Source organism: Paramisgurnus dabryanus, chromosome 19 (genome assembly GCF_030506205.2).
Source record: "Paramisgurnus dabryanus chromosome 19, PD_genome_1.1, whole genome shotgun sequence".
NCBI lineage: Eukaryota > Metazoa > Chordata > Actinopteri > Cypriniformes > Cobitidae > Paramisgurnus > Paramisgurnus dabryanus.
The window spans coordinates 32,850,659-32,878,230 of record NC_133355.1 but is presented as its reverse complement, the minus strand read 5'-3'; the positions used below and the strand labels follow the sequence as shown (position 1 = coordinate 32,878,230).

At 38.1% G+C, this 27,572-nt stretch overlaps 2 protein-coding genes, 1 long non-coding RNA gene and 4 other non-coding genes across 10 annotated transcripts; 6 read left to right on the top strand and 1 right to left on the bottom strand.

Annotated features, from left to right (window-relative positions):
* The first annotated feature begins 12 nt into the window (after positions 1–12).
* On the top strand, positions 13–5,557 carry ppt2b (palmitoyl-protein thioesterase 2b). Its single transcript, XM_065290882.2, has 8 exons — positions 13–322; positions 573–726; positions 1,000–1,095; positions 1,501–1,608; positions 2,537–2,620; positions 2,793–2,877; positions 4,133–4,187; positions 4,536–5,557. Exons 1-8 carry the CDS (start codon positions 182–184, stop codon positions 4,677–4,679), a joined length of 867 nt encoding a protein of 288 aa, XP_065146954.1. The 5' UTR covers positions 13–181; the 3' UTR covers positions 4,680–5,557.
* Positions 5,558–6,059: 502 nt separating this feature from the next.
* LOC135779950 (uncharacterized) lies at positions 6,060–13,150 on the top strand. Of its 3 annotated transcripts, XR_010544912.2 has the most exons (6): positions 6,060–6,135; positions 7,148–7,261; positions 7,702–7,808; positions 8,402–8,505; positions 10,196–10,299; positions 12,929–13,150. It is a non-coding gene; the product is annotated as an uncharacterized lncRNA (long non-coding RNA). The 3 variants fall into 3 exon arrangements; XR_012335444.1 differs by lacking the exon at positions 10,196–10,299 and having other exon boundaries at positions 12,950–13,150; XR_010544913.2 differs by lacking the exon at positions 10,196–10,299.
* On the top strand, positions 7,361–7,492 carry LOC135735113 (small nucleolar RNA SNORA3/SNORA45 family). The gene has a single exon (XR_010527473.1). It is a non-coding gene; the product is annotated as a small nucleolar RNA SNORA3/SNORA45 family (small nucleolar RNA).
* On the top strand, positions 7,869–8,000 carry LOC135735112 (small nucleolar RNA SNORA3/SNORA45 family). The gene has a single exon (XR_010527472.2). It is a non-coding gene; the product is annotated as a small nucleolar RNA SNORA3/SNORA45 family (small nucleolar RNA).
* On the top strand, positions 8,574–8,705 carry LOC135735115 (small nucleolar RNA SNORA3/SNORA45 family). The gene has a single exon (XR_010527474.2). It is a non-coding gene; the product is annotated as a small nucleolar RNA SNORA3/SNORA45 family (small nucleolar RNA).
* On the top strand, positions 10,368–10,499 carry LOC135780101 (small nucleolar RNA SNORA3/SNORA45 family). Its single transcript, XR_010544976.1, has one exon. It is a non-coding gene; the product is annotated as a small nucleolar RNA SNORA3/SNORA45 family (small nucleolar RNA).
* A 673-nt stretch (positions 13,151–13,823) lies between the features above and the next one.
* ddah2 (DDAH family member 2, ADMA-independent) lies at positions 13,824–25,621 on the bottom strand. 2 transcript variants are annotated; one of them, XM_065253749.2, is made up of 6 exons: positions 25,401–25,621; positions 16,385–16,870; positions 16,126–16,314; positions 14,868–14,987; positions 14,633–14,776; positions 13,824–14,339 (listed from the first exon to the last, which is right to left on the bottom strand). In XM_065253749.2, the coding sequence occupies exons 2-6, from the start codon at positions 16,673–16,675 to the stop codon at positions 14,223–14,225; spliced, it is 861 nt and encodes a 286-aa protein (XP_065109821.2). In that variant the 5' UTR covers positions 16,676–16,870; positions 25,401–25,621; the 3' UTR covers positions 13,824–14,222. The 2 variants fall into 2 exon arrangements, with proteins under 2 accessions (XP_065109821.2, XP_065109822.2); XM_065253750.2 differs by having other exon boundaries at positions 25,406–25,621.
* Positions 25,622–27,572: the final 1,951 nt, after the last annotated feature.

The following is a 27,572-nucleotide window of genomic DNA, read 5'->3' as shown; positions in this document are numbered from 1 at the left end:
TGCTGCAGCAGCCGGATGTGACGTTTCATATCGCTTTTGTTATTGTTGGTGTTTGATGCATTACATGCAAGCGAAAGAACCCGATTCATTGAGATCAAGAGAGCGCGCGGATCAACAGCGTGTAGAGTAACACCCGAGCTGCTGTTGTGTTTTATTATTTTAATCTTTAGATTTTATTGTTATGATGAGAGGTGTTTGTGTGTATTCGTTGTTCGCGCTGTGTGTGTTGTGTTTGTGTCTGGCGTATAAACCTGTGATCATCGTTCACGGGCTCTTCGACAGCTCGTCTGATTTTAACAACTTGCTGAAATTTATTAATCTGGTAAAACATTCATCTCTTCTCATTTGAACTATATATCTGATTTAGATAACTGCTGTGATTCATTACACTGGTACAGGTCTGATGTCATTTGATCTATATTATATTATGTCTGATTTAGTTCATTACAAAAACAGTCTAGCCACATTTATTTATATATATATACATTTTTTACAGCATTTTTTTTTAAATCAGCTTTATGTGAAATATAAGAGAAACATGCATCTGCAATGGATTTGTGTTGTTTTGATAGTCTCATCCAGGTACTAACGTGACCGTCATAGATCTGTTTGATGGCAGTGCCAGCCTGGAGCCGCTCTGGAAACAGGTGCAGGGTTTTACTGAGGCTATATATCCCATCATGCAAAACTCTGCCGATGGTGTCCACCTCATCTGCTACTCACAAGGTACAGTAGATCATCATAATACTATAATAATACAACTTATGTTTATTCTGGTGATTCTCATAAAATCTAAGTTTCATCCCTGATGCACACAAGCTGTCTAATGTAAGTGCAATGTTTTGTGTCCGTGTTTGTCTTTTATGTGGGCCATCTGCTACATTTCTGTGTTTGTTCACCATGTGTTGTACTGATGTCGTTTATCTTTGATAAGATTGTGTTGGCTTTAGGTCATGCGTGTTGAGTTATTTTATTGTATGATCTCGATCTGTGCTGCAGGTGGTCTGGTCTGTCGAGGGATTCTGTCCATACTTCCGGATCATAATGTGCACTCTTTCATATCACTTTCTTCACCTCAGGCAGGCCAGTATGGAGGTATATAATCTGATAGGGAGCATGTAAACATAATGCTGCATAATGATTAATCGCGACTAGTCGTTTGCATGAATAAACGTTTTTGTTTATGTCATATATATGTGTGTGTATTGTGTATTATAGTTATGCATGTATAAAAACACACATATACGTGAATAATTTTAAGAAAAATATATATTTATAAATTACATATAAATATAAAATGTATATACAGATGTAAATATTTCTTTACTGCATGCATGCATGCATGTGTGTGTGAGTATTGATATGTACATAATTATTATACACAGTACACACATATATGCTGTAAACAAAAACTTTAATTCTGTCACAATTAATCGTTATGATGCATTTTGCAGTTAAATGTTGAATTAAAAAGCTTTGACATTTTCTTCTTTGTTATAGACACAGACTATCTGAAGTACCTCTTCCCACAGTTTGTCAAATCCAATCTGTATCACTTCTGCTACACTTCGGTGGGTCAGAAAATATCTATCTGTAACTACTGGAATGGTGAGTTGTTCTGATTAAGGGATGGATTTTTGTGTGTTTGCACAGATGATTTTTTTCGTACGTGGATATTTTCTGTACGTGTGTATTTGTTCGAAGTAAGTAGCTGCTGCCTGTAACACCACAGACGGTTGATTATGCTTAGAAAATCCAGTGCATTCGACATGTGGCGCACCATAAACAAAGCGTTGGAGGTTTATAATAATAGTTATTTTAGCCAACCGTATAGCATTGTCTTCAGACTATATAAATGTCTTGAAAATGTCAAACTGAATCAGTATCAGGCCTGATACACTGAGCTCTTGTGAGCCTCTTTAAATTGCTCTGATAACTAAAACTGATCCATCTTGTGATGTCATTGACAAGAACTTTTAGTGCACAAGACACCGAGAGCGGAGACCCAGAGCATCCATGGAAATGTGCGAGATATGTCAGTGTGTTTGTTTCTCTTTTAGAGACATGCTAGTAATAAATACATTTTGATTTCCCCCATATAGAAGATTTGCTTTAGATCTCCTACAAATCAAAGCATGATGTACATGAGCGGCAGAAACATCCAATCATTTAAACTTGTAAGAAGTCTTATTGGTTTCCAAATCTTCTTGAAGGTGGTTAGTTTATTTTTACAATGTATATCTCAATTCTTACAAATGCAACATATTACCCAATTCCCTAATCCACACATTTCAAAAGTAGGGCCATAATCTGGACAGATCCTAGGCTCAGGCCCCAGATCAGTGGAGTGTGCATCACAAAGAGATTTAATTTGACCCACGGCAGGCAGCACATCTGCAATATAAAGGATTGATCTGATATTTATTTGACTCCTGTCTCTTACGTGACTCTCGACACTCCTCAGCTGCTCAACTCTCACTCATTCATCAACAAATGTAAAGTATTTCTGTTATTAATAAATGAATTGTGTGTTTAGACCCTCATCACAGGGATTTGTACATTAACAGCAGTGACTATCTGGCTGTACTGAACAGTGAGAGATTAAACCCTAACTCAACCGGTAAGGTGACATTTAGTCATATGTTAAAGTTTAATTTTTAATCCAAAACTATTTGCAGTGCATTAAATGCAAAAATATTTCTATTGCTGTGTTTGTTCCCTGGGTTTTATGCTGTTATGATGGTTTAGCTGTGTGTAATACTGGTTTATGATGTAATGTCTTCTTCAATCAGCCTGGAAACAAAACTTCCTGCGAATGAAGAAGTTGATCTTGATCGGAGGACCAGATGATGGAGTCATTACACCATGGCAGTCAAGGTTCATAAAATCTTTCTCTTAATAGATTTGTCATGAATAACTTTAGGTTTTTGAATAACAAGTGAATGGATGTCTGATACAGCCGATCTATTTTTCTTTAAATGTGATTGTCTGTAATGGCTGATATTATTATTATTTTTATAACCGAGCTTTTTTGAGCCACATACACACACTGCAAGTGTTTCAGGAGTCAAACCCACAGTTCTGATGATTGACGGAGTGGTAACCATAGCAACCAATTTGGAGTCTCACACATAGATATGTATATAAAGGCTAGATGGCTCGTCTGCGCTGATGGCAAATTGAGTGGAACGTCCGCATTTTGGCGGCCATCTTAGGACAGGGCGCTCGCTCACTCGTAGCATTGAGTTTTAATGATGCAGGTACTTTTAAATGACCATAACTTGCTTAATTTTTTACCGATTTTCAAACGGATTGGTTTGTTATAAACGTCAAAGATGTACCTATGACACTGAATACGTATACTAAAAATAAATAAAAAATTCATGAAACATGTTAAAGCATCCAGGATTATAGCCACGTTAATAACGTTTGTAAAAAACCAAACCGTTTGTAAATCCGTCAAGAATTCAGCAAGTTACGAGCATTTTAGTTGGCGTATGTCACTCACCTTCCGTCCACAGCAGCAGGGAGAAGCACTATGGCAGCACTGACCTAAGATGGCCGCCAAGTGACGACACAGCTGACTCCGCCTTGAGCCATCTAGCCTTTATATACATATCTATGGTCTCACAGCTGTGAACATGAAACATTAATTTGGTATCTGCTATGTTTTGTCCAAAGACCCATCGTGTCAGGCGATGTTAAGAAAAACTTTACATACAACAAGCTTTGATCTCCTGTCACTCTTATCGTATTTCGGTCTTTTCAACTTGAATTTGTATTTTTATTCTTGTTTGCTGTTTTTTATTTTTATCAAGATCTGGTAACCCTTTTCCAACGGGGCTGAATCTCAGTCTTGAAGCTTTGATCCTTGTTTAGAATCAGCCCTAAACTCTTGCTGGTCCTGAACCAGATAACCTGTGACATCAACAGGCAGAGCTACATAGGACATACGTAGTATTTAACTATTTTGTATAGGCAGGTTTGCTATGTTTTGAATAAAACTGATATATAGAGTCGTATCATACACGACTACTCCAGTGATATTGTTTTCATTATATATAGTGTAATCAAACATGTGATGGTCACTTTTTATTTTAACAGTGTCTCTTTTTCTTCTTTTTCTTTTTAGTCAGTTTGGCTTCTATGATGAGAATGAAACGGTAGTTGAGATGAAAAACCAGAAAGTAAGTAGAATTTAAGTTGAAATTGAAACTGAAATTCTAGCTCAACAAATGAAACTGTGTCAAAAAGCATCTAAAATCTTTATATTATTATTATATCTACTTTTTTTACATATGTGTAGAATTTGCAGAAAGCTTCTCTTGTCATTTTATCAGAAAGTTTCTTGAGGTCTCAGTCTGAGATTTAGTTTTAAACATTACTGCACAAGTTTAGCACTACTAAATTTGTCTCCTATGAAACTTATTTCAAAGATTTAAACACACCTTCAGATGAGATAACATTTCAGAAACAGTTTGTTTGTTTGTGTAAAGTGAGTAATAAACTGTAAGTGGATGTTTTTATTTCTTCAGGTGTTTCTGATGGACACATTTGGATTAAAGACGCTGTACGCTCGAGGAGATCTGGCTCTGTGTTCAGTTCCCGGTGTCGCTCATGTCTACTGGCACTCCAATGAGACCGTATACAAAACCTGCATTGAGAAGTGGCTGACATAAACAACCGTTCACATCACAGTATCAGTTAATACCTCTACCTCTTCTGAAACATGATGGCATGATGTTACATACAGTACACTATAGAGAGAGAGATCTAACCATCAGTGCCTGAAAAATCATTCATCTTCATATAAGAGTTTCTTTCTTAACCATGATTTTATTTATTTTTTAATGTCTGTTTTTATTTTTGCTTGTAGTTATGTGAACGGCACAGCTACAGTAACATTCACGCCTTACATTTGAATCAGTAGACGCTTGTGATGGATGACATACTGATATGAGATAGATTGATGAGGCTTTTAAAGGGATCGTAAAAGAGGGAAAGATGGAAAGGGAATTAAATTCATGGAAGTGCTATATTAGCGTTCACTCTGTGTAATGTTTCCATACAACATAGTTGATAAAATCATAAAGGGAATCGATCGGTTTGGTTGTTATTTTTACAGATGTTTTGTACTCATAGAAACCTGTGGGCTTTACATGAGAGATTTGAGATTTTTAAGCACAATGTGATGATGTGTTTATACGTGAAACTATAATTCATCACTCATGTGAGTTATTAAGAAAGTATTGTACAAAACATTTCGTTGTATTTATTAATATCACAGCAGTGTTATGTAATTTTAATATGTTTTAAATAAAGGTTTACTATTGGATGTTAAATGGACAATTTTACATGGAAAAAGTTTACTGTGGATCTATTTTAATGCACTACGAATCCTCTTCAGATATTGAGCTGTCTACCAATGTGCTGTACTGTTTTTACATAATGTTAGTGTTAGTAAATTTAGATGCTTGCTTGTGTTTCTAACAGCACAAAATGTCTCTTTTTGAATGTGATTTATGCTGTCTTTTGTCTCATTAAACATTTTAGAAGATTTCAGAAGATGTGTTGTTTTTACTATCATTATTTTCTGCGGATTTATTTTGACAGATAAAGTACTGCAGTACTTGTGTCTTTTATTTTCATATGTTACTCAATGTTGAGCAATTTTATTTAAATTATAAAGATTTGCATCAGTATGTCTGTGGACATCATAAACATTACGTGCGTCAGCCCTCTGCTGACTTATTGGAATGTGGAAAGATCTTGTAAAATAACAATGTTTACAATGTTTGTAAAATAAAATGTAGTATATAATTTACAGAGTTTATATCGTAGCATACATTTTAGACAGCACTGATAAACCATCATTTTTATAGCATCGTTTGCAATATAATCTTATCTTATTTTTAATGTTTTATCGTTTGATAATATAAAAGTTATTATATATTTCACGTTTCTAATATAGTTTTGTAGTTGATTTGTGATGTACAGCAGGCGGCGCTAATGCTGCTATCGAGTGAATTTTCGTTCAACAAGAAGAAGAGGCGGGTAATAAGGTCACGGCGCCGCGCCGCGTGCACGCTCTTTTCGACTCGTGGTCGTTTGTCGCGCGGCAGCAGACAGAAGTAGGTGAGTTATAACGCTTAAATTTGTACTTAAAATTATTGTCTAAACACTCAATACACTTCTCTGATGATTGTGTTTTGATTAATGCTTTTTATAGTGAGATTTAATAAACGTTTAATTCGTTATTTTAGGTGTATCGGTGTTCACTACACTACAGCTTGAGGGTTTTGTACACTCTCACACGGCCTTCACGTGTAATTTAATCACGTATTTACTCTGATGTTATAGGTGATAAATGACCTACAGCAGGACTTAACGTAACCACGCACTAAACACAAACATTGTATTTTTTGTATTAAAACGTCTGCACACTAAAAAGATGCGCGTGCAAATATATGTAAGGGATAATCCACGGCTAGCCATGCATTAAAGGGTTTTAATGCACGACGTAGAGGCGAAGAACCACCCGACGCGTAGCGGAGGGTGGTTGTCTCTGCGAAGTGCATTAAAACCCTTTAATGCATGGCTAGCCGTGGATTATCCCGCTTATACCTTGGTTATTTGCCAATTTAAAGCTGTAATTAATGTTTACAGTGTAATTTTTTTAACAGATGGGTAAAAATGACAGTCATTTTTAAGTTAAGGCTCACACTCCATCCGCTTTAAATAAAGTAGTGCTGAAATAAAACCTGCGCACTTTAAAGAGAGATGCACTTATGTCTCGCTTGCTCGCTCTCTCTGCAAGTGTAACTGTGTTACTATGGTTACCAATGTTTATAGTAGCAGATTATTTCTAACTGTAATTAAACTGACTGGAACTACCTGTGCATTAAACAGTTTTAATGCACACCTTCCAGCCAATCAGAATCAAGTATTTAAACAGACCATGGTATAAGATGAGTTAAAATGCAAAAATTAGCCGCGAATTCTAGATTGACACGTGCTTTTCGATACTTAAGCGTCAACGCCGACTAATCCAGACCTCAGGCCATTCAGAAATTGTGTTTGAGTTCTTTTATATATTTCACATTCATTCATTCAAATCATTTAAACAGATGATGTGGATTTTTTTCAGATCTATGTTATGAAGGGTTTGGTTTCTCTTCTGAAGATGACCGTGTGGTCATATAAAGACGACAGAGATGAAATCACGTAAAATTCTTACTAAAATCACATTTTGAAAAGCAAGGTAAGTGATTTCAGTATGTCTATAGTTTGTGTTTCTGTTGTTTACAGTGTGTTAAATATATTTGGTGTGGAGTTGTTTGTTTGTCTCAGTCTTATATAAAGCGAGGCTAGAGTCACATCCTGATGTTCTCATTGTCTTGGTGTGCTAGAGTGCTCGCAGATTAAAAACTCAATGCCCATTATTTGGCTGCTGCTTCTTACTGCCCAGCCAATCACCAGCACTGAAACAAATGTTTGAATAACAAAACACTGCCTGCTCTCTTCCTATGGATCTAATGCGTGATGTACTGAGATGTTGTTGGATCCTCAAGCTTTTCTTACAGTGTAATGAAGTCATCACAAGTGTTTCATTCATATTGTGATGAATGCCATCTTTATTTCCCGTGCTGTGACGTTGTCTTTATTCTCTTGTATTAAACTGACGTTTTAACTTCCTTTCAGGATTTGGAGGCGATTAAAGGGAATGATGGTTTGTAATTCCCCATTGTGCTTCATATAAACTGAAGTAATGAGAAACTGGAGCATTGGAGGTCTTCACCATGCTAAAGGTATCAATTCTGACATAAATGTGAAGTTACTTTATATATAAACACAATCTTTGTTTGAAGAGCGAGGCTAGAGTCACATCCTGATGTTCTCATTGTCTTGGTGTGCTAGAGTGCTCGCAGATTAAAACTTCTCTGCATATTCATTGGCTGCTGCTTCTTATTGCCCAGCCAATCACCAGCTCTGAAACAAATGTTTGAATAACAAAACACTGCCTGCTCTCTTCCTATGGATCTAATGCGTGATGTACTGAGATGTTGTTATATCGGTCCTGACTTCTAGCGTGGCCTTTAGGCTTTCATTGATAAAACTCAAGTGGCCGCTCTCCGGCTCCTTCGTTTAATTTTGTGAAATATCAGAGAAAGCTCTTACATATACATGTACTATACTAACACAAGCAGCGGACTCTTAACATAATATAAGTGTGCATCTCTCGCATGCATTTTACACAATCGTGAACGCATAAAACACGGTCATTCACACACACTGGTCATGCGTGTTTCATTCATATTGTGATGAATGCCATCTTTATTTCCCGTGGTGTGACGTTCTCTTTATTCTCTTGTATTAAACTGAGGTTTTAACTTCCTTTCAGGATTTGGAGGACGTAAAGGAGAATGATGGTCTGTAATTCCCCATTGTGCTTCATATGAACTGAAGTAATGAGAAACTGGAGCAGTGGAGGTCTTCATGCTGAAGGTATCAATTCTGACATAAATGTGAATGTATTGTTTATATAAAAAGTAATATCTTGGTACTGTGTGAAGAGCGAGGCTAGAGTCACATCCTGATGTTCTCATTATCTTGGTGTGCTAGAGTGCTCGCAGATTAAAACTTCTCTGCTTATTCATTGGCTGCTGCTGCTTATTGCCCAGCCAATCACCAGCACTGAAACAAATGTTTGAATAACAAAACACTGCCTGCTCTCTTCCTATGGATCTAATGCGTGATGTACTGAGATGTTGTTACATCGGTCCTGACTTCTAGGGTTGGCCTTTAGGCTTTCATCGATAAAACTCAAGTGGCTGCTCTCCGGCTCCTTCGTTTAATTTTCTGAAATATCAGAGAAAGCTCTTACATATACATGTACTATACTAACACAAGCAGCGGACTCTTAACATATAACATAAGTTAGGCCTGGGGCGGTAACCGTATTACCGTCATACCGCGGTCACGTGACCCATGCCGCGGGTCTGAGCTCCTCACCGTCATAACCGCAAAAAAAAAAAACTTGAAACATTTGCCTGCACTTGTGTGTATATGTGCGGATGTTATACACGCAGCTTGTTAACAACCGCAACTTGTTAACTGAACATTAACTGATATGATTTTAATATTAAATTGTCATTGAGTAGAAATACAGGTGACGTTGTCTGTCACTCGTTTAAAGTAATACAAACATTTTATCTAATTTGAACGTGCAAACAACCGCAACAGATCAACAACAGAATCAGGTTTCATACATTATCAAATTTTCACGCAACATAAAGAGCACGCGATCAGTCCGAGGATTAATATCCAGTTATTTCTCTTTTTTCATCTAGCCTACAACAGTGGCCATTTCTAAAGCAGGACACATTTCAAAAAGTTTTGCTTTTGCGTCTTCTTTCTCTGTTTGTGGAAAAAGACAGATGTTTATGGTAAGGGTCGAGGAGAAGCGGTCTGTCCGAGCACGCGCAACAGAGGCGGACTGCCCAGCCAGGCGCGCGCGAGATAGACAGACCGCGTCATCTTGCGCGCACACACACACACACACACACACACACACACACACACGCGTCTCCGTGCAGCTTCCCGGCTATACTCAAGCACGGACACATATGCAGTACAAGTGATTTCTCATACAAATGTTTATTTTACCAGACCATCAGGGCAGCAATAATTTGCGTCATTTACAGGCTATTCACAAATTAAGGATAGAAAAGTGGCGAAATGTCTGTAGGCACGTGTGGACACGTACAATGCGTTTACATTTTTTTTTTTACTGATAATAATAATTGTTCAAGTTGTTGAATGTTGAAATTGAAGAAATGTGGAAGGAAATAATATTCACTTTACATATTCCTTAAGTAATTTGCACGTGTTTTGTATTAAAGATAAATAAATCATGCATGTTATGTAACTCATTGTCTTGCCAATAAACCGCAAAACCGCGGGAATTTGTTGATTACCGACCGCGGTAAAAACAAATCCAAACCGGCCCAGCCCTAACATAAGTGCACATCTCCTGGATGCATTTTACACAATTGTAAACACATAAAACACGATCATTCACACACACTGGTCATGCACGTTTCATTCATATTGTGATGAATGCCATCTTTATTTCCCGTGCTGTGACGTTCTCTTTATTCTCTTGTATTAAACTGAGGTTTTAACTTCCTTTCAGGATTTGGAGGACATAAAGGAGAATGATGGTCTGTAATTCCCCATTGTGCTTCATATGAACTGAAGTAATGAGAAACTGGAGCATTGGAGGTCTTCATGCTGAAGGTATCAATTCTGACATAAATGTGAATGTATTGTTTATATAAAAAGTAATATCTTGGTACTGTGTGAAGAGCGAGGCTAGAGTCACATCCTGATGTTCTCATTGTCTTGGTGTGCTAGAGTGCTCGCAGATTAAAACTTCTCTGCTTATTCATTGGCTGCTGCCTCTTATTGCCCAGCCAATCACCAGCTCTGAAACAATCTTACACGGCTGTTTAATGGTTAAAAGTCTGTTTGTGTAGAAGTAAGCATCTCTGTATGTGAAGGACTTCAGCTTAAGCTTCAGCTGGGTCAAGATGTCTTGTCTGTAGTTATAACTTGTGTATATTCATTTGCAGTGGCGGCTGGTGCTAAAAAAATTTGGGGGGGCGCAAACACACTAAAAATCAAACTTTTACTGTAGTAATGCAGTACTCTTAATAGCCATTTATCAGGTGATGAGTATCATTAGCATTTAATGCTGAAAATGTTACAGTTGAAATCAAACGTACAAAATAAATGTACTATGAATCTGTAATTAACTAATATCAAGGTAATCATTCACACGCACGCACGCACACACACGCACACACACACACACACACACACACACACACACACACACACACACACACACACACACACACACACACACACACACACACAGAGCAACGAGAGAGAGAGAGAGAGAGAGAGAGAGAGAGAGAGGGGGGGGGGGGGAGGTTGCGATAGACATTTTCAATCTCCGTCATTTTTTTTTTGGAAAAACAGCGTTGTAAAGAGTCCTTCGCAGTCATTTATTATCCGTCATTTCATGTTTTAATTATTTTCATTTTCGTTCACATGTCCATTTCTAATCATAAACTTACAAGACGAGCATACAAGTCAAATGTGTTTATTCATTTGTTTAGAGAACAGATAAACGGAGACCGTGCATCACTTTACCATCACACGAAGCAGATGAATTAATGTTTTTTTTCTCACAGTGACAGCGGAGGCAATAAAACACGGAGCTTTATGCTGAACAGGCAAATATGAACAAATCAAATAACAAAATACTACTGCGATTATAATATCAATAAACATGTAAAAATCTTATTTAAACTAAACTCATCTGAAACCATCTTATGTAATAAACGCATGAAGGCAGATTAATGCAGACTCTTGTCATTAGATTTTGTATCTTTACCTTAGACAGGCGTCTTGTTGCAGCGCTCCTGACCTGTAGTGTTTAACTTCAGCAGCCATGCGCAGACCAATCAGTGTATGACATCAAAATATCGCGAGAATATCTAGAAACCAGGGCGTCATTTGAGCAACACACTGCCACCAACTGGACATACATAGGAATTACATTCTCAAGTTGAGTTGTATGGGCATCTGCCAAAATGGCGCTCATATTTTCTTTATCCTGCTTAAATTTTCTCCGTCAAAGACTTTTCGTTTAACGCGACCGAATACACACAAAAAGAGACACTAAAGTTGCCTAATCACAGGCTCGTATGTTTCTTTTTGCTTTTATAGCCATAGCACAAGCACATTTTTCCCTCACAACAGGGAGTACATACAGTCCATCAGCTCTATGCACGGTTCGTGAAGTTTCCTTAAAAACAGTGGTTTTCTCGTGGGTGCTTTTTAAACTCTACAACACTGTACAACAACAAAACTAACAACAAAGTTGACCAAGCCACGAAATATACCGGATTATATGAGCAGCACTCGCTCTCATATGTCCACCCAACACAAGCTCAAACGCGCCACAAAAGTTCATGTCGTGACGTGGACGTCTATCACGCATTCAGACTTTAAAACAGCAAACAGGGAAAAAATAAAACTCAAGAAGACTTACATAATATCCAGCTAGCCAACTCCGTTTGCCATGAGAAGTGGTGGAGAACACAGACTGCCATCATTTGACTCCGTTGGTCGATCTAATCCAAGCTTCTTAATCCTTTATTTATTCATCAATTAAATACAGGGTGATTTTGTAAGGATAAAATCATATTTTCCTTCATCTCAAGATATTTCACTTGCTTTCACTGATCTGTACTGTAGCTATCAGTTAACACAGCAACTCCAACACGGTTATGAGACTCTTCAAACCATCCAATCACAGGAGGTAAAAAACATTAAAAGCAATATTGATTCGCTTTCAACATAAGTGGGAGTGTTTGGGACGCACAGTCCTGCGCCCCAGGGCGGATCCGAAACCAGCCACTTAGAGCTCAGCCTCAGGTCACATGTTTTTACCCTTTTTCCTGACCTACATAGACACTCATTAGGGGTGCGCCCCAGACACACAAACATGACACACACACAACGAACTCAGTTTTGATTTTTTATTGTTTTAAATAAATTATAACATGACTAACAGTGAAATAGTACAACTAAATGAATTTATTTTGTATTAATTTGCACTATATATTTAACTTTTTGGTAACATGTTAAAGTAGCTTTCCTCTCTGGCCAGCTTTAAGAGGGCGGCGCCCCAGCGCCCCCTAGTGACCAGCCGCCACTGTTCATTTGTGAATAGATTAATTGATTGTTGTGAATCTAGCACAGATGCTGGAATGATATCAAGAAGACTACTGATTAGACTTATGATTTGTAATGATTGTCAGATCATGTGACCACTGTTTTGTGTTGTTTTTAGGTGTTCATTAAACTTCATCAGGAAGAGCAGCTGGAGAGATCAGTGATGGACTGACAACATGAAACAAAAGATGTCTTTGTCCCTTTATACTTAATAAGTGATGAGTGAACATTACTGTTGGGAGTTTTGTATTGGGTAATGTTAGTTTCTGTTAAATGTTAAGTCACATCACCTTACTGTAAAGTGTTAGATTTTTATATCACAATAAATTCTGAATCTTTCCCCATTGTTTATTGTTATCACTGTGATGCATTGCAAAACTGCTACAATCCTAAATGTTATTGTTGTGAAGTCTGTTTTATTGCTTGTTACTTAATTTCAATCTTATTAACTGCCTATTAAGTGTAGTAGTAGTAAGCTTAAAGTTGTTTTATATAAACCTGTTTCAACAATTACAACAATTATCTGCTAAAACACTGCGAGCCGTTATGCTTGTAGACGAGTGCTTGAAAAACATCTTACACGAGTGTATATGCTATTATGAACTTTCATGTAAATCTGAACAATGCTTTAAAAGTTCAGGAAATTCAAAATGGTGGAAGGTTTTATCACAGAAAATGGCATCTCATGAGCTGAAGATTCAGAGGAAAGAAAAAGCATTGGGATTTGTTTCAAATGAACTATGAAAAATATTTCCTACGCATTCGGCATTAATTCAAAACAACATGCAGTGCATTACAAGGTATACATTTTATCAAACGTGTATATATATGTTCCCTGGGTTTAAACCCATGCTCTACTACTGAGTTATACAGGGGCACAGATACATTAACGTGCATGACAAGTAGCTGTGTAATAAACAGAATAATGTAAAAGCAAGCGGTTATATTTTTTAACTGGGCTCTCACAGCAACAAAAAACCAAGCGAAAACAATGGCAGCAAAAATGTCAAAAGTTTTGTTTAAATTTTATTATGTTCATATTTATGTTTTCTGCAAAATACTTTTAAGAATGGTTAGTAGTTTAGCAACTCTTTATACATGAACAAATATAGCTGACTTTACATTACAAGAAGGGGATCCACATACAAACTTTATTTGTGGTTTATGCTGACCAGCTGTAAACTAGAAACAAGAAATGAAATCTCCGCACATTACATATTTGGAAATATATTGTTATGTATTATCATAATTTGTCATTTTATTAGGTGTTAGTCATATATAACAACACACATTGCCGACCCTATGGTCTCATATTGACTCCTTTGTACTGTAAGGTAAATGTGTCATCTGTAGGTAAATGTGTCATCTGTAAACAAGATAAATGAGAAAGTTATTATGCTGGACTTCTGGATTTAATAACCAAGTTTCTTGTTGATGAGGAGGCAGAGAGAGGACAGCGCCCCCCCTTGTTTAAAGGCTTCACTGCAGGCTGTGGGCAGTAGAGTGTAGTCTGTTAACCGCTGGAAGACCTAGAGTTCAAAAACATCATAAGACATGGGGCCTCATTTATAAAGCGTGGGTATGCAAAAATCCACTGCAAAGTCCATATTTATAAAAACTGTCTTTGACGTGGAAAAGTGCTTAGCGCCACGTCAGGATGTACATTCGGTTTATGAATTACACATACGCATTTTTGATAAATGATCGTAAGATCAAATGTATTTTATAAATGAGGCCCCAGTGTGAGTTTAATAATGTTTAATCATTTGGTTGCAAACAAAAAGATACCATCTCAGGACTGCAGTGTGCAGCGTTTACTCACGGGAATGCTGTCGGGACACTCCTCTGCTGTGGGATGCAGGAGGAAATCCACTTTAGCTGGACTTCTGACGTACACACAGTTAGCGGCCACATCCTCGGCTACTGACAAGATGTCATAGTGATGATCGGTGAGCTGTTCCATCATCTGTTACCACACAAACACAGACACGATCATGTGACGATGATGACCACCATGAAGAAAAATGAAGGCAGATCTTGTTCATGTTAATGCTCACTCTGAGGGTTTTTTTGGCTCCATCACTTTGGCTGATGATGATGGTGTCAGGGCCGCCCATAGAGCAGATGTTCTTCAGTCGAGAACCTCCACACACAGGCACGGTGGACACCGCAAAGTCCTGAACAAAACAACAACATAAAAATAATGGCATTGAAACCTAACAGCCATCCATACCACTCATTTTTTGCTTCATCATTTGTACGATTATTAAAAATTGTCTGTTTATAACAGCATCCTAAAAGCAGAATAAAAACAGTCTGCATCTTCATGTGATGTCCTGACAGAAAAGTTGTCTGTAAACTGACTGATTGTGCAGATCATCTCTGGAGACAGTTGCTCTCTCTTAAACCCACAGCCAATGCAACACTGTCATTGCTGATAAATAAACTCAAAATTAAATTACTTCTCTTTTTTTGTTTGTAGTTTATTATTAGATGGTATTACCCAATCTTGTGTGCAGTTCTCAAGAATAAATGAAGTATGATGTGCAGTAAGTGAATGTAAATGTTATTCTATATCAAAAGATTATAAGGTGCAACCGTTTCTGATAGCAATGCACAGGACAGTAAAGAAATCCTCTTAGATGACAGTCCTTCAGAGAAACTACATGCAAGTACCTAAATAAGATTACTTCAATTGAATTATTGTTATATAACTGATTTCTGACTGCAGCAATATAAGGCCTAGGAGGAGACCACATTAACTCAAAGTCCTGCATCTGTGGAGTCCGCACAGAAAAGTGTAGAAAAGAAGATGTGTACAAAAAACCTTTTTGGTTATTGGCATTATTTTGTCACAGAAAAGGGACTGAGTAACATCTTTGTAGTCAGTGTTTTAAAAACAGAAAAAATACAAATTACTAAGCAAACCTTTCATCTTTCATGCATGACATTGTGCTTAACTTACGTACGAAAAACGGACCCCAGATGTTACTTTTAAGCGGTGTCAGTGTGCAACTGCCGTGCAGAACATATATAATACAAATATAATAATGGGACTAAGTGTGCGTTCACACCTCCACCGGCGAGAGCGTGTAAGTGGCCGAAGTCATTAATTTTCAATGGCATTCGTGTAATAGTCAAGTGTCTTACCTTATGTTCATCTAACTAAATATATTTTGGGAAATCAATATTTTAAAACAGGAACAATTCAATAAACCAGCTTATATAAAAATGTGTCTTCCTTAATAATTCTCCTATAGGTTATGTTACCATTGGTTGTTTTTCTTCTGTCCGGCTGTGTATTTGATGTCTCACCTTGAAGGTATCGGCCAGAACTTCTGCTCCACGATGATTAGTATGTTTAGAAATGCCTACGAAGAACTCTTTTCCTGTGAAGAGCACATCACTTCCTTCAAGAGTGGCCCCAGCGGATCCTCCCTCCTCATCGCCCATCTCCACCACTGTCAGATTCAGCTCGCTCATGACCCGTCGTACGGCCTCCGCCTGAAAACACACAGACAAGCTGAAATAAACCCAATATCTCCTGCATGATGTGAAGTGTACCTCGCCTCACCTCACTGCGTCTCTGCTGTTTGAAAGGCCGAGTGATAAGAGCCGTGTCACCCTGGATCACTGCGACGTCTTCAATCCTCCAACTCTCCGGCAGCTGTGCATCGGCAGGTATTTCGATCAGCTGGAGTCCTACCTTTTGCCTCAGCGTGCCTGTCAGCACACCCATCTGACGCTGGGCCTTGGCAAGATCCGCCTGAGCACCTTCTCCACCCTCCGCCAACTTCCCAAAGGATTCTGGGATACCCCTAACAATGGCATGGGTAAAGCATCCGTACGGATGAATATTGGCCATGACGGCGTATTGGATTCTGTTTTTATATATGATGTGATTGTATGTAGGTGTGCGTTCACACGAGGCAGCCAATCATAGACCAGCAAAAGATGAGAGTTTAGGTCTGTGCAAGAAAGTTGTTAACAGCAACTGTTGATTCAGCCAACCACTTTTCCCCTTCCAAAGTCCCCTACAACATCTTTCCTTTAATAAGGCCTTAGAGAGAAAGAGAGAGAGAGAGAGAGAGAGAGAGAGAGAGAGAGAGAGAGAGAGAGAGAGAGAGAAAATAAGTGTACAATACAGAGCCATACATTTTGTGAATAGTAATACGCTCATGTATCAGCCAATCCATTTAACAGTTTTTTCAGATGTTTCCATTTTTGTAGGGAACAGCAAACATAAAGGCATTCCTGAACTTTAGGTTTATGGCAGGACCTCTCTTTAATTCACCCTTTTTTCGTAAGCTGACGCAATGCGACATCACAGCTGACTGTTCTACAGTAGTGTAACGTTTGCTATTTTGGGTAAGGATTTTGGTGGGCTAATAGAACACAAACTAGAGTTCAGCACCATCAGATATACAGTGAGGAAAATAAGCATTTGAACACCCTGCTATTTTGCAAGTTCTCCCACTTAAAAATTACGGAGGGGTCTGAAATTGTCATCGTATGTGCATGTCCACTGAGAGAGACATAATAAAAAAAATCCAGAAATCACACGTGTAAGATTTTATAACCATTTATTTGTACAGCTGCAAATAAGTATTTGAACACCTGTCTTTTAGCTAGAATTCTGACCTTCAAAGACCTGTTAGTCTGCCTTTAAAATGTCCACCTTCACTCCATTTATTATCCTAAATTAGATGAATCCTGTTTGAGGTTGTTAGCTGCATAAAGACACCTGTCAACCCAATACAATCAGTAAGAATCCAACTACTAACATGGCCAAGACCAAAGAGCTGTCCAGAGACACTAGAGACAAAATTGTACACCTCCACAAGGCTGGAAAGGGCTACGGGGAAATTGCCAAGCAGCTTGGTGAAAAAATGAGCAATCATTCAGGGTTGCTGCAGGTTTCACCAAGTCAAATGTAAGACTTTTTAAGACCATTATGAGTGAAAATTAAGACCAACGCGACACAATAATCTCAGAAATTCTCAAAACATATTTTTTATTTTTATTATATCTTTTTTTACAAATAAAATCCACTAATATGGGAAGATCAGTATGGTCAGCTGCTGTGCCTTGTTAACATGTTTTACACTTTCTCCAACCATACGATAATATGCACTATACGCCATTGTATTTATTCACCTCTCTAATTACACAATAATTAAATGAAAATTAAATTTACCATTAAAAGGCTGTTTGGGGTTTGTTGTGTGTTGCTAACAAGGCCGTTTCTAAATCCTAAGGCTGTAGCCTCTAGTGGTCGCATTTGTAGGCTGCATATGTCATCAAGATTAGCAGATTAAAGTCAAGGGAGTATAAACGCGCATGAAGCAGTGAGGTAAACAAAAGCTTCCTAAGTGAAAACTGTGTAACACTAAAGTTGACTCGTTGTTGGTGGCTCGGGACTCGACGGCCTGACTGTTTCAGTTGATTTTCAATAAAGCAGTGTTGATTTTTTCGCTTTTGAGTCCTCTGTTTCATAACCTGGCAAATGCTCAGGTAAGCCACGGCCTAGTTGGTTAAATTAACACAGAAAATATTTTTGCTTATACAAAACTGCATTTAAGGTTTGTTTCTCGCCAAACCTACAGTAATACAGTCAGATCACAACACCTGAAATATAGCTTAGTATGAATTGCGTGGATTATATTAGCCTACATTTGTATCCTCTTTAAAAAATGATGATTAAAAACTGGGTTGAAGTGCAATTCAGTGACACGCAAAGTGCAAAACTTTTCTTTTTAGAGGCCCGCCCATCAAACACTTTCTTCCTCCGTCACTGATTAGTTCTACAGCATTTTAAATTACTATTTTTTTTTGCGGACAACGCTTTTCGGGAATAAACGGAGGTAAGAAATTTAAGACTTGGGTTAATTAAATTTAAGACCTAGGATGAAAATCTGGCCGTTTTTAAGACTTTTTATTGTCTTAAATTTACTTTTCTGAATTTTAGAATTTTTAAGACCCCGCGGGAACCCTGTCATTAGAAAATGGAAGCTAAACATGACTGTCAATCTCCCCCGGAATGGGGCTCCATGCAAGATCTCACCTCGTGGGGTCTCAATGATCCTAAGAAAGGTGAGAAATCAGCCCAGAACTACACGTAAGGAGCTGGTCAATGACCTAAAAAGAGCTGGGACCACCGTTTCCAAGGTTACTGTTGGTAATACACTAAGACATCATGGTTTGAAATCATGCATGGCACGGAAGGTTCCCCTGCTTAAACCAGCACATGTCCAGGCCCGTCTTAAGTTTGCCAATGACCATTTGGATAATCCAGGGGAGTCATGGGAAAAAGTCATGTGGTCAGATGAGACCAAAATATAACTTTTTGGTCATAATTCCACTAAACGTGTTTGGAGGAAGAAGAATGATGAGTACCATCCCAAGAACACCATCCCTAGTGTGAACCATGGGAGCAATCACACTTGGATACATTTTGTATAGTAAAGTAAAATGTGAGTGCTTCCTGACACTACACTGTAAGAACATATAGTAATTGAGAGAGGCGGTCATGAGTCACAGGTGTTTCTGTGGTGAAACTGTAAATACGTTGGATGACTTTCTCTGTGATTCTGTCCGGGCTTGACTCGCCCTACCAGTAATAAGTACAACAAAAACTGTAATTATTTTAAGGCATGGTGTAAGAAGGTAAATTGGGATGCAGGCTCGGCTTGTCTGAAGGCATCTGGTTTGCCATCAACTACAAATTTGCTTGGTAAAGCTACGAGACGCAGGTGTACTTTGACCTTGCTCGTGAGTCATGAAGGCAGACTGAATCTAAAACCCCATTCACACAGACCTCTGGTCCCAGAAAATACCCATAAAATTGCCAGACAAGCGTCTGTGTGAACAAAAACTTGTTCCGTTAATCTTCTGGGATCGTTGCCGAAAAGAGGACCTAGTAAGATACGCGGGTAACCCTCTGTGTGAACAAGAAGCCGCAAGAATGCCCTAAAGGGCATGTCGAAGTGAGGACGCACGCGTCATCATCACAACACAAGTTATGGTTCAGCTCCTTACAACGAGAGATAACATGCATATAAACATTCACCACGAGAAATGGTGCAAACTAGATTGAAGCAGTTGTCGGGAAATGATAAATGAGACGCATAAACAATAACGCACGTGCCGTAGTGAGGACGCGCGTGTCATGGCAACATGAAGTTGGTTCAACTCTTTAAAATGAGGGATTTACAACATTCACTATGAGAAATGTCAGCAAACTGGACTGAAGCAGATATCAGGTAAGTTAGCTCGTTACTTACTGCGTTGAAACGGAGATCATTCAGCAGCATAAAAGAATATTGCGTCATGTGCTCATTTGAGCTATAATAAAGGAAAATACCCGCGCGTCATCCTAACAAGATATATCGTTCAGCTCCTCAAAATGCCGGTTTTAAAGGCTTATAAAAAAATCACGATGAGAAATGTCTGAAAACTGTATCAAAGCAGAAATCAGGGCGCTCGTCAAATATCCACTCTGAAGCTGAGATCATTCACCAGAATAGAACTGTGCGTTCACGCGCTCCTTTGTAGTCTTATCATAAACAAAAATGCACGCGAGTTGTTTCTAGAGAGAGAAATAATAAAAAATATGCAAACTTCAGACGCTGCGTAGAAGAGAGGGGGGGACTTTCAACAGGTCACATGTCTTTCCGGGACCGGGTAATCAGTGTGAATGAATAAAATATCAAACTGTCTCAGAAAATTCCAGGATGCCTTACCCGTGTATCTTACGGCATATCTGTGTGAAAAGGGCTTAACGTTAGGCAAGCATGCGGTACCATGTCCTAAGAACTTTTCATTGTCTTAAACACGCTATTATTTCAACTATAATAGTTTTACTTGACCTTTGTTTAAATCAAATATTATATTCAGTTGAATAATTTCTATAATACTGCTATTCTATGGAAATCTCAATATTGGTTACACTATATCATGTGCCCAGCCCACTCCTCGCCATTCTTCTCACAGCGTCCACGCCCATTTAAGTTGCATTTTTCAAAATGATAGTGAGGTAGACTGGAGCTGAAACAGCAGGGTTTCATGACCCTTTAACTAATCTTTCAACTGAATTCTGTAATTAATACTCGGCACTAGTTTTCTTCTTTGACGGTCGCGCTGCTACTGTGGTTACACGCATGGATACTGCCTACCAGTGGTTTGCATGTGTGTTTGCACGTCGACGCAGACGACAACGCAAAATGAAAACCGAAGCAGAACCATAACGAGCCCTTAATATCTTAAAATACATCTGTGCCCTTTGTTTTGCCTCTAAATACACACAAGTAATGTTTTAAGGAAGGCATTTTTGTTAAAACTAGTTATATTTCCTAATTAAACTAAGGCCTAGTCCTGGTTTAAACTAATCCCTGTCTGGGAAACTGCCCCTAGTGTTTAATCCAACCAGCTGTTCCTTTAACTGCTGCTAAAATGGAGGCGGGCTTAGCACTTACAACAATAAATTAAAGCGGCTTTCACATAGGAAGCGGTGTGCGCTGTGCTCGCCGCTTGTGCTCTGCTGGTCAGCTTTGCTCGACGCAACAACAAACCGCCCTCGCGCAGCGCAAGCCATTGAAATGAATGGGTTTCATAGCGCAGCGCGCACCGCTTCCTATGTGAAAGCCGCATAAGCCGTTTCAAATAGCAAAATAAAAATGTAAATGGGAATCATGAAAAAACACTGGCGGTCATTGTTGTTGATTCTGTGGCGGGCTGCCACGAATAAAACATGTATGGAAAAAAACTCTGCAGGTTGATTTGTACCTCTCGCGATGCTCACATAGTAATTATTTTACGCAGACTGATATGCACTTTGCTTATGCGGCATAGCATTGTCCAGAACTATGTTCAGGTAATGTAAAAGCTAGAGGGGCAGATTCAAATCTGCCTATATGGCTCTCAGTTAGGGCTTGCTGCATTTTCACAACAAATTTACATGTAAAAAATTTGGGGCGCTGTGGAGCTTGATCGTTATAGATACAGTCCAACAGACCAACCGAGACCTGCGCTCAATTTTCAAACATATTAATCTCACTTCATGATTTACAATAATCTAGAAAATATTATACACATTTATGAGTTAAAAATGTAGATTTGATAAACTTTATGTAGGGTTGTATATTTTCAAGTGGATTAATATTCGGCATACATGCGAGCCCTGCCTGATCACAGCTGGTCTTCTCAAATAACATTCACAATAAGCAGCTGCTTCTTTTTTTGTGGGGTTTAATGGCTAAGCTGCTTTTTCAGCGGAAGAGCTGTTGCACTGCTACTGTGGGTTACACGCATGGACACCTCAATGTACTCTATGCTAAACTAGTGTTATTCAACCCCGGTCCTCAAGGACCCCTTTCCAGAATGTTTTAGATGTCTACTTAATTGACACACCTAATTTAACTAATTCGCTTGTTAGGGAGACATTCTGGAAGGAGGCTGATGAGTTAGTTCAGGTGTTTTGATTAAGGAGACATCTAAAACTTTCTGGAAGGGGGTCCTCGAGGACCGGGGTTGAAGAACACTGTCCTAGACTATGTTCATAATATAGCTTAGAATGGAGTATTACTTTATTATATTATTTAAATAAGAAATAAGTAAGGAATAATTGACAACGGGCCATTGAATTATTTAAAACTAATTAAGGAGTCAATTAATCCTCTCAAACCACATTTACCACAGACATTGCTCTGTTGGTTATTTTAAGACATTTGACAGGTTAGGTGTACAGATTATTATTACAGATTATACAGAGAATCAACACCCACTGAAATTTTTTTTACCAATCAGTAGGGGTGGGCCGGTTTGTAGTTTTTTTTACCGCGGTCGGTAATCAACAAATTCCGGCAGTTGTGCGGTTTATTGGCAAGACAACGAGTTAAATAACATGATTTATTTATCTTCAATACAAAACACGTGCAAATTACTTAAGGAACATGTAAAGTAAATATTATTTCCTTCCACATTTCTTCAATTTCAACATTCAACAACTTGAACAATTAATATTATCAGTTAAAAAAAAAATGTTAACGCATTGTGCGTGTCCACACGTCCTACAGACAATTCGCCACTTTTCTATCCTTAATTTGTGAATAGCCTGTAAATGACGCGAATTATTGCTGCCCTGATGGTCTGGTAAAATAACCATTTGAATGAGAAATCACTTGTACTGCATGTGTGTCCGTGCTTGAGTATAGCTGGGAAGCTGCACTGAGACGCGTGTGTGTGCGCAAGATGACGCGGTCCATCTGTTTCGCGCGCACCGGGCAGTCCGCGTCTGTTGCGCGTGCTCGGACAGAACGCTTCTGTCCTCGACCCTTACCTAAACATCGGTCTTTTTCCACAAACAGAGAAAGACGCAAAAGCAAAACTTTTTGAAATGTGTCCTGCTTTAGAAATGGCCACTGTTGTAGGCTAGATGAAAAAAGAGACAATCTAACTTCTTTGGATTAGGGATGCTAAACAATTAATCGCGATTAATCGTTAGCAGAATAAAAGTTTTTGTTTACATCATACATGTGTGTGAACTGTGTATAATAAATTTGTATAAATAAATGTACACACATGCATGTATATGTTTTAGAAATGTTTACATGTGTATATACATTTGTATATTTATGTATAATTTATATTATATTTAAATATAAATACTTAATATATACATTTTTTTTTCTTAAAATTATACATGAATGTGTTCATATTTATATATATACATATTTATTATACACAGTTTACACACATATGTGATGTAAACAAAAACTTTTATTCTGCTAACAATTAATCGCGATTAATTGTTTAGCATTCCTACTTTGGATATTAATCCTCGGACTGATCGAGTGCTCTTTATGTTGCGTGAAAATTTGATAATGTATGAAACCTGATTCTGTTGTTGATCTGTTGCGGTTGTTTGCACGTTCAAATTAGATAAAATGTTTGTATTACTTTTAACGAGTGACAGACAACGTCACCTGGATTTCTACTCAATGACAATTTAATATTAAAATCATATCAGTTAATTTTCAGTTAACAAGTTGCGGTTGTTAACAAGCTGCTTGTAGAACATCCCCACATATACACACAAGTGCAGACCAATGTTTCAAGTGATTTTTTTTTTGCGGTTATGACGGTGAGGAGCTCAGACCCGCCGCATGGGTCACGTGACCGCGGTATGGCGGTAATCCGGTTACCGCCCCAGGCCTACCAATCAGAATAAAGCATTCAACAGACCCACGGTATAACTCCATGTAACTTCATCCTAAACTATATCACTGCCATGCTTTGTTGTTCTTTGCTTTTCTTTTTTATTTCATGTGCAGCTGGATGAATAATTGTGAAAAGCGTTATATAAATAAAATTAAAATGAAAAAGGTACAGCATGTACGGTTGAGATCTGCAACACAAATGTAAACCAAAGGCACATTTTTACTGATGACGATGTTGTGTTTAAATCTGATCTGCTTCAATCAAGATCTCTAAATCAGTCTTAAACTCTTACAGACACTACAACATTTTGATTTAATCGTCATAATCCTGTTGTTCAGACTCCTCCCTCCCTCCCTCCCTTCATCACACAACTCATCTCCAGTGCGACACAAATCCTCACAACACAATGGTTTCACACACTGTTGATTTAAAGGTCTCTGGTCTTGAAGTGAAGGCTGTAGGTAACATAGCAAAATGAGTTCCTCTAAAACAAACATGCAGTTTAGCGATACAAGTAAGGAGATCTTGGACACATCACTATCACATCATTACCAAAACCATGGTTTAACTACACTAACCATGGTTTTACTATGGTTTTTGAAAACCATGCTTGTCAAAACCCTGGTTATTTTGTGGTTACTTTGGTTATACTACAGTAACCATGTTCTTTTGGTTTTAATTGCAGTAAATTCATGGTTAATTTTCGTTAGGGCAAACGACAGATATGAAATGTTTTTTATATTATATAAAAATGCAAATGACATTTTCCTCTAAAACGTGCCGACACCTTTAACAATGAAACTGTGCTAATAAGGTTTCCAAGGGTGGGACACGCGGCCATACTCGAGTCGACATTTATTTACTTTGGGATAATTTTTCCTCTCCAAACAAAGAACAACTCCAAACAAAACATCAATAAAAACTCTCGACTGATAAAGACCTTTAGCTTTTACAAGTTTACCAAACTTCACACATGAAACATTCATGAAAACATGTGACGATTGATTCAGCCTAACATCAACGCGTCTGATTTACCACAGTAAACGGTTTAAATACTTTCAATATATTAAACTAGCAAGTAAGCGACTAGTAACGATACAAATATCATCTAGAGAGTTCTGTGAATTATAGTTTGTGTACTTTTAAGCGCATATTTCTCAAAAACAAACCTCTAACGTTAAACAGTTATCCAACTAATCTATGTACACGATGTTACTGTGCAATATCGATTAAATAAAAACCAGATGAGTAAATGACTGATGAATTGACGAAGTTATATCGATTGTTCTGTGTAAAAAAGTGTTATTAAATCATACAGCACGAGCTGATGTTCACGCCCTGTTGAAATAAAGAAGCAAATATAAACGCCCTACCTCACCATTCGTGTTCAATGACTTTTACTTTACTTTCAGCTCTTCATTCGGCTGTTTTCTTCTCTTATTGTCCATAAAAAATCACTTCACCGTTATTCCGGACTATTAAATCTGTCTGTGTCCCTACAGTCCTGATGAAAACACGCACACACGTCCACTGTGAGTCTAATGAAGAGAGTTGAAGCATCGACTCTCATCCACATCTGAATCTTTTTCAGGCTGTTTGTTTTTTACTCGCTCCTCTTGCTCTCACTGCCACACCTCCAGTCTCTCTCGCTCTCATTTTAAATTTAAAGGAACTTTATTGGCATGATTGTGACACTTACAATATTGCCAAAGCATTATACATTAAACATAAAATAACACAAACATTAAGGTGGAAATGAAGCTAAGATGCTGGGTGATGAGGAGTACTAGGCTTACTGCAAATAAAGTCAAATAAAATAGAATCAAAGGACATTTACAATATAAAATAGACTTTGACATCTACACATTTGAAGTATACAAATGTACATTTACGCAGGTGTAAGGGGATGAAAATTGTTATCCCCCATCCATCCGTTTGGCCCAATGGCGAAGTCCAAACCGCATGGGAAGGATTGATAGCGCGTTCGGTCTTTTCCGGAGCTTTGCAGATGACGTTTTGGCGTTACGCAATTTAGGTATATTTATCTCTAATCTGACTCCAAAGACAAAGATTTAGTTTATATTATATTACAAATCGGATTATTACTTTTAAAACTTACAGAATTTAGATGGATGTTTGTTTGTTTATTCTGATAAAGCTCTGGTATTACACTCGTTCATTCGGTTCTCACAGTCGCACATGATCCTAGTACGGGCCTCATAATTAATATACTGGTCAACGGTCGTAAGCGAATCAGTGTTGGTCGCTGCCAGAGGTTGGACTATACGCTTAAGCGGCCGCTTTCTGCGTGCTCAACTTTAAACATACTTTATTTAGTCCCCTTAGAGGTGACACTTAATTATTACAATTATTATTTCTAATCAAGATTAATGAATAGAATAACATTGAAATAAACAGAGGTTGAGGCTGACCCTATTTAGAGTAATCAGAAATGTTACTCTAAACGGAAACACAGCCTCCACGCTTCTAAGTACACTTAAACTAACGCCAATTGCTATTCGTATCTCACAAATCCTCAGCTGATGTATTATTCACTATCTAACTGGGTTTGGGCCGATCCTAGCCTGATTTCAGTCCTTACGGTAACTACGGATACAACGATATTACTTGTAGTGTCAACATTTACCGAGCAACACAGAATAAAATCAAATATAACAATTTATTAACCAGGTAGGTAAAACATAATTCAAAAGCCAATTCACATTCCAATTCAAATACGAGAAAACAAATATAATCAAATGAGAATAATGCATACCTGGCAAGTGATGAATATCTGGTTACAGATTTCTCAAAGTAAAATAAAATACATGATGCTGTATCAAAGATACAGCATCATGGGGGTGAATTTCCATGAACAGAAAGACCCACCGAACCATTTTACATCATTCCCTTAAATATCCAGAGAGACAAAGCATATAGGAGTTTGCTACTGATTGGTTGTTGTAAAATTCAGGGGTGGTGCCTAATATACATTCAGTGGGTGATTGGTCAACATCTCTAAGGTAGGAGTTGTCTCCCAACATTAGGTAAAGTTTACTTATTTATTGTCACAGATTAACATTGAATCCTGTTGTTGTATGGAGATGTGGTGTTTGAAAATCAAGTGTAACTCTCCAGGGAGTCTCCTGTATTCGAGATAAAGTTCTGGTTCCCGAGAGGGGTGTTTTGGGGGTCTTGGTCCCCTGCCGTGAGTCCTGGAGGAAAACTTGTTGTGTTGCAAAAAAGTTCTCTTTGATGTCCTTGCTGCCTCGGGCACCTACAGGGCACACACACTGCACTCTCGGGCATCCATGCTGTGTTCCCATGAAGGGCTGACCTTTTGGTCAGGATCAATCTAAATTCTTACACAGGCACATGAGAGGTAAAATAAAAGTACTGTACAAGATCAGGGCTGTAGATTATTTCTAAGGGTGTGTACCTTATAAATTAATTTAGCAGCAGCTGATGGGTCTCTGTCTTCCTCCAGCAACATCTTCATTTGATCTGAATCTGAGATGTGAAACTGCTATGAGATTTTTCTCTAA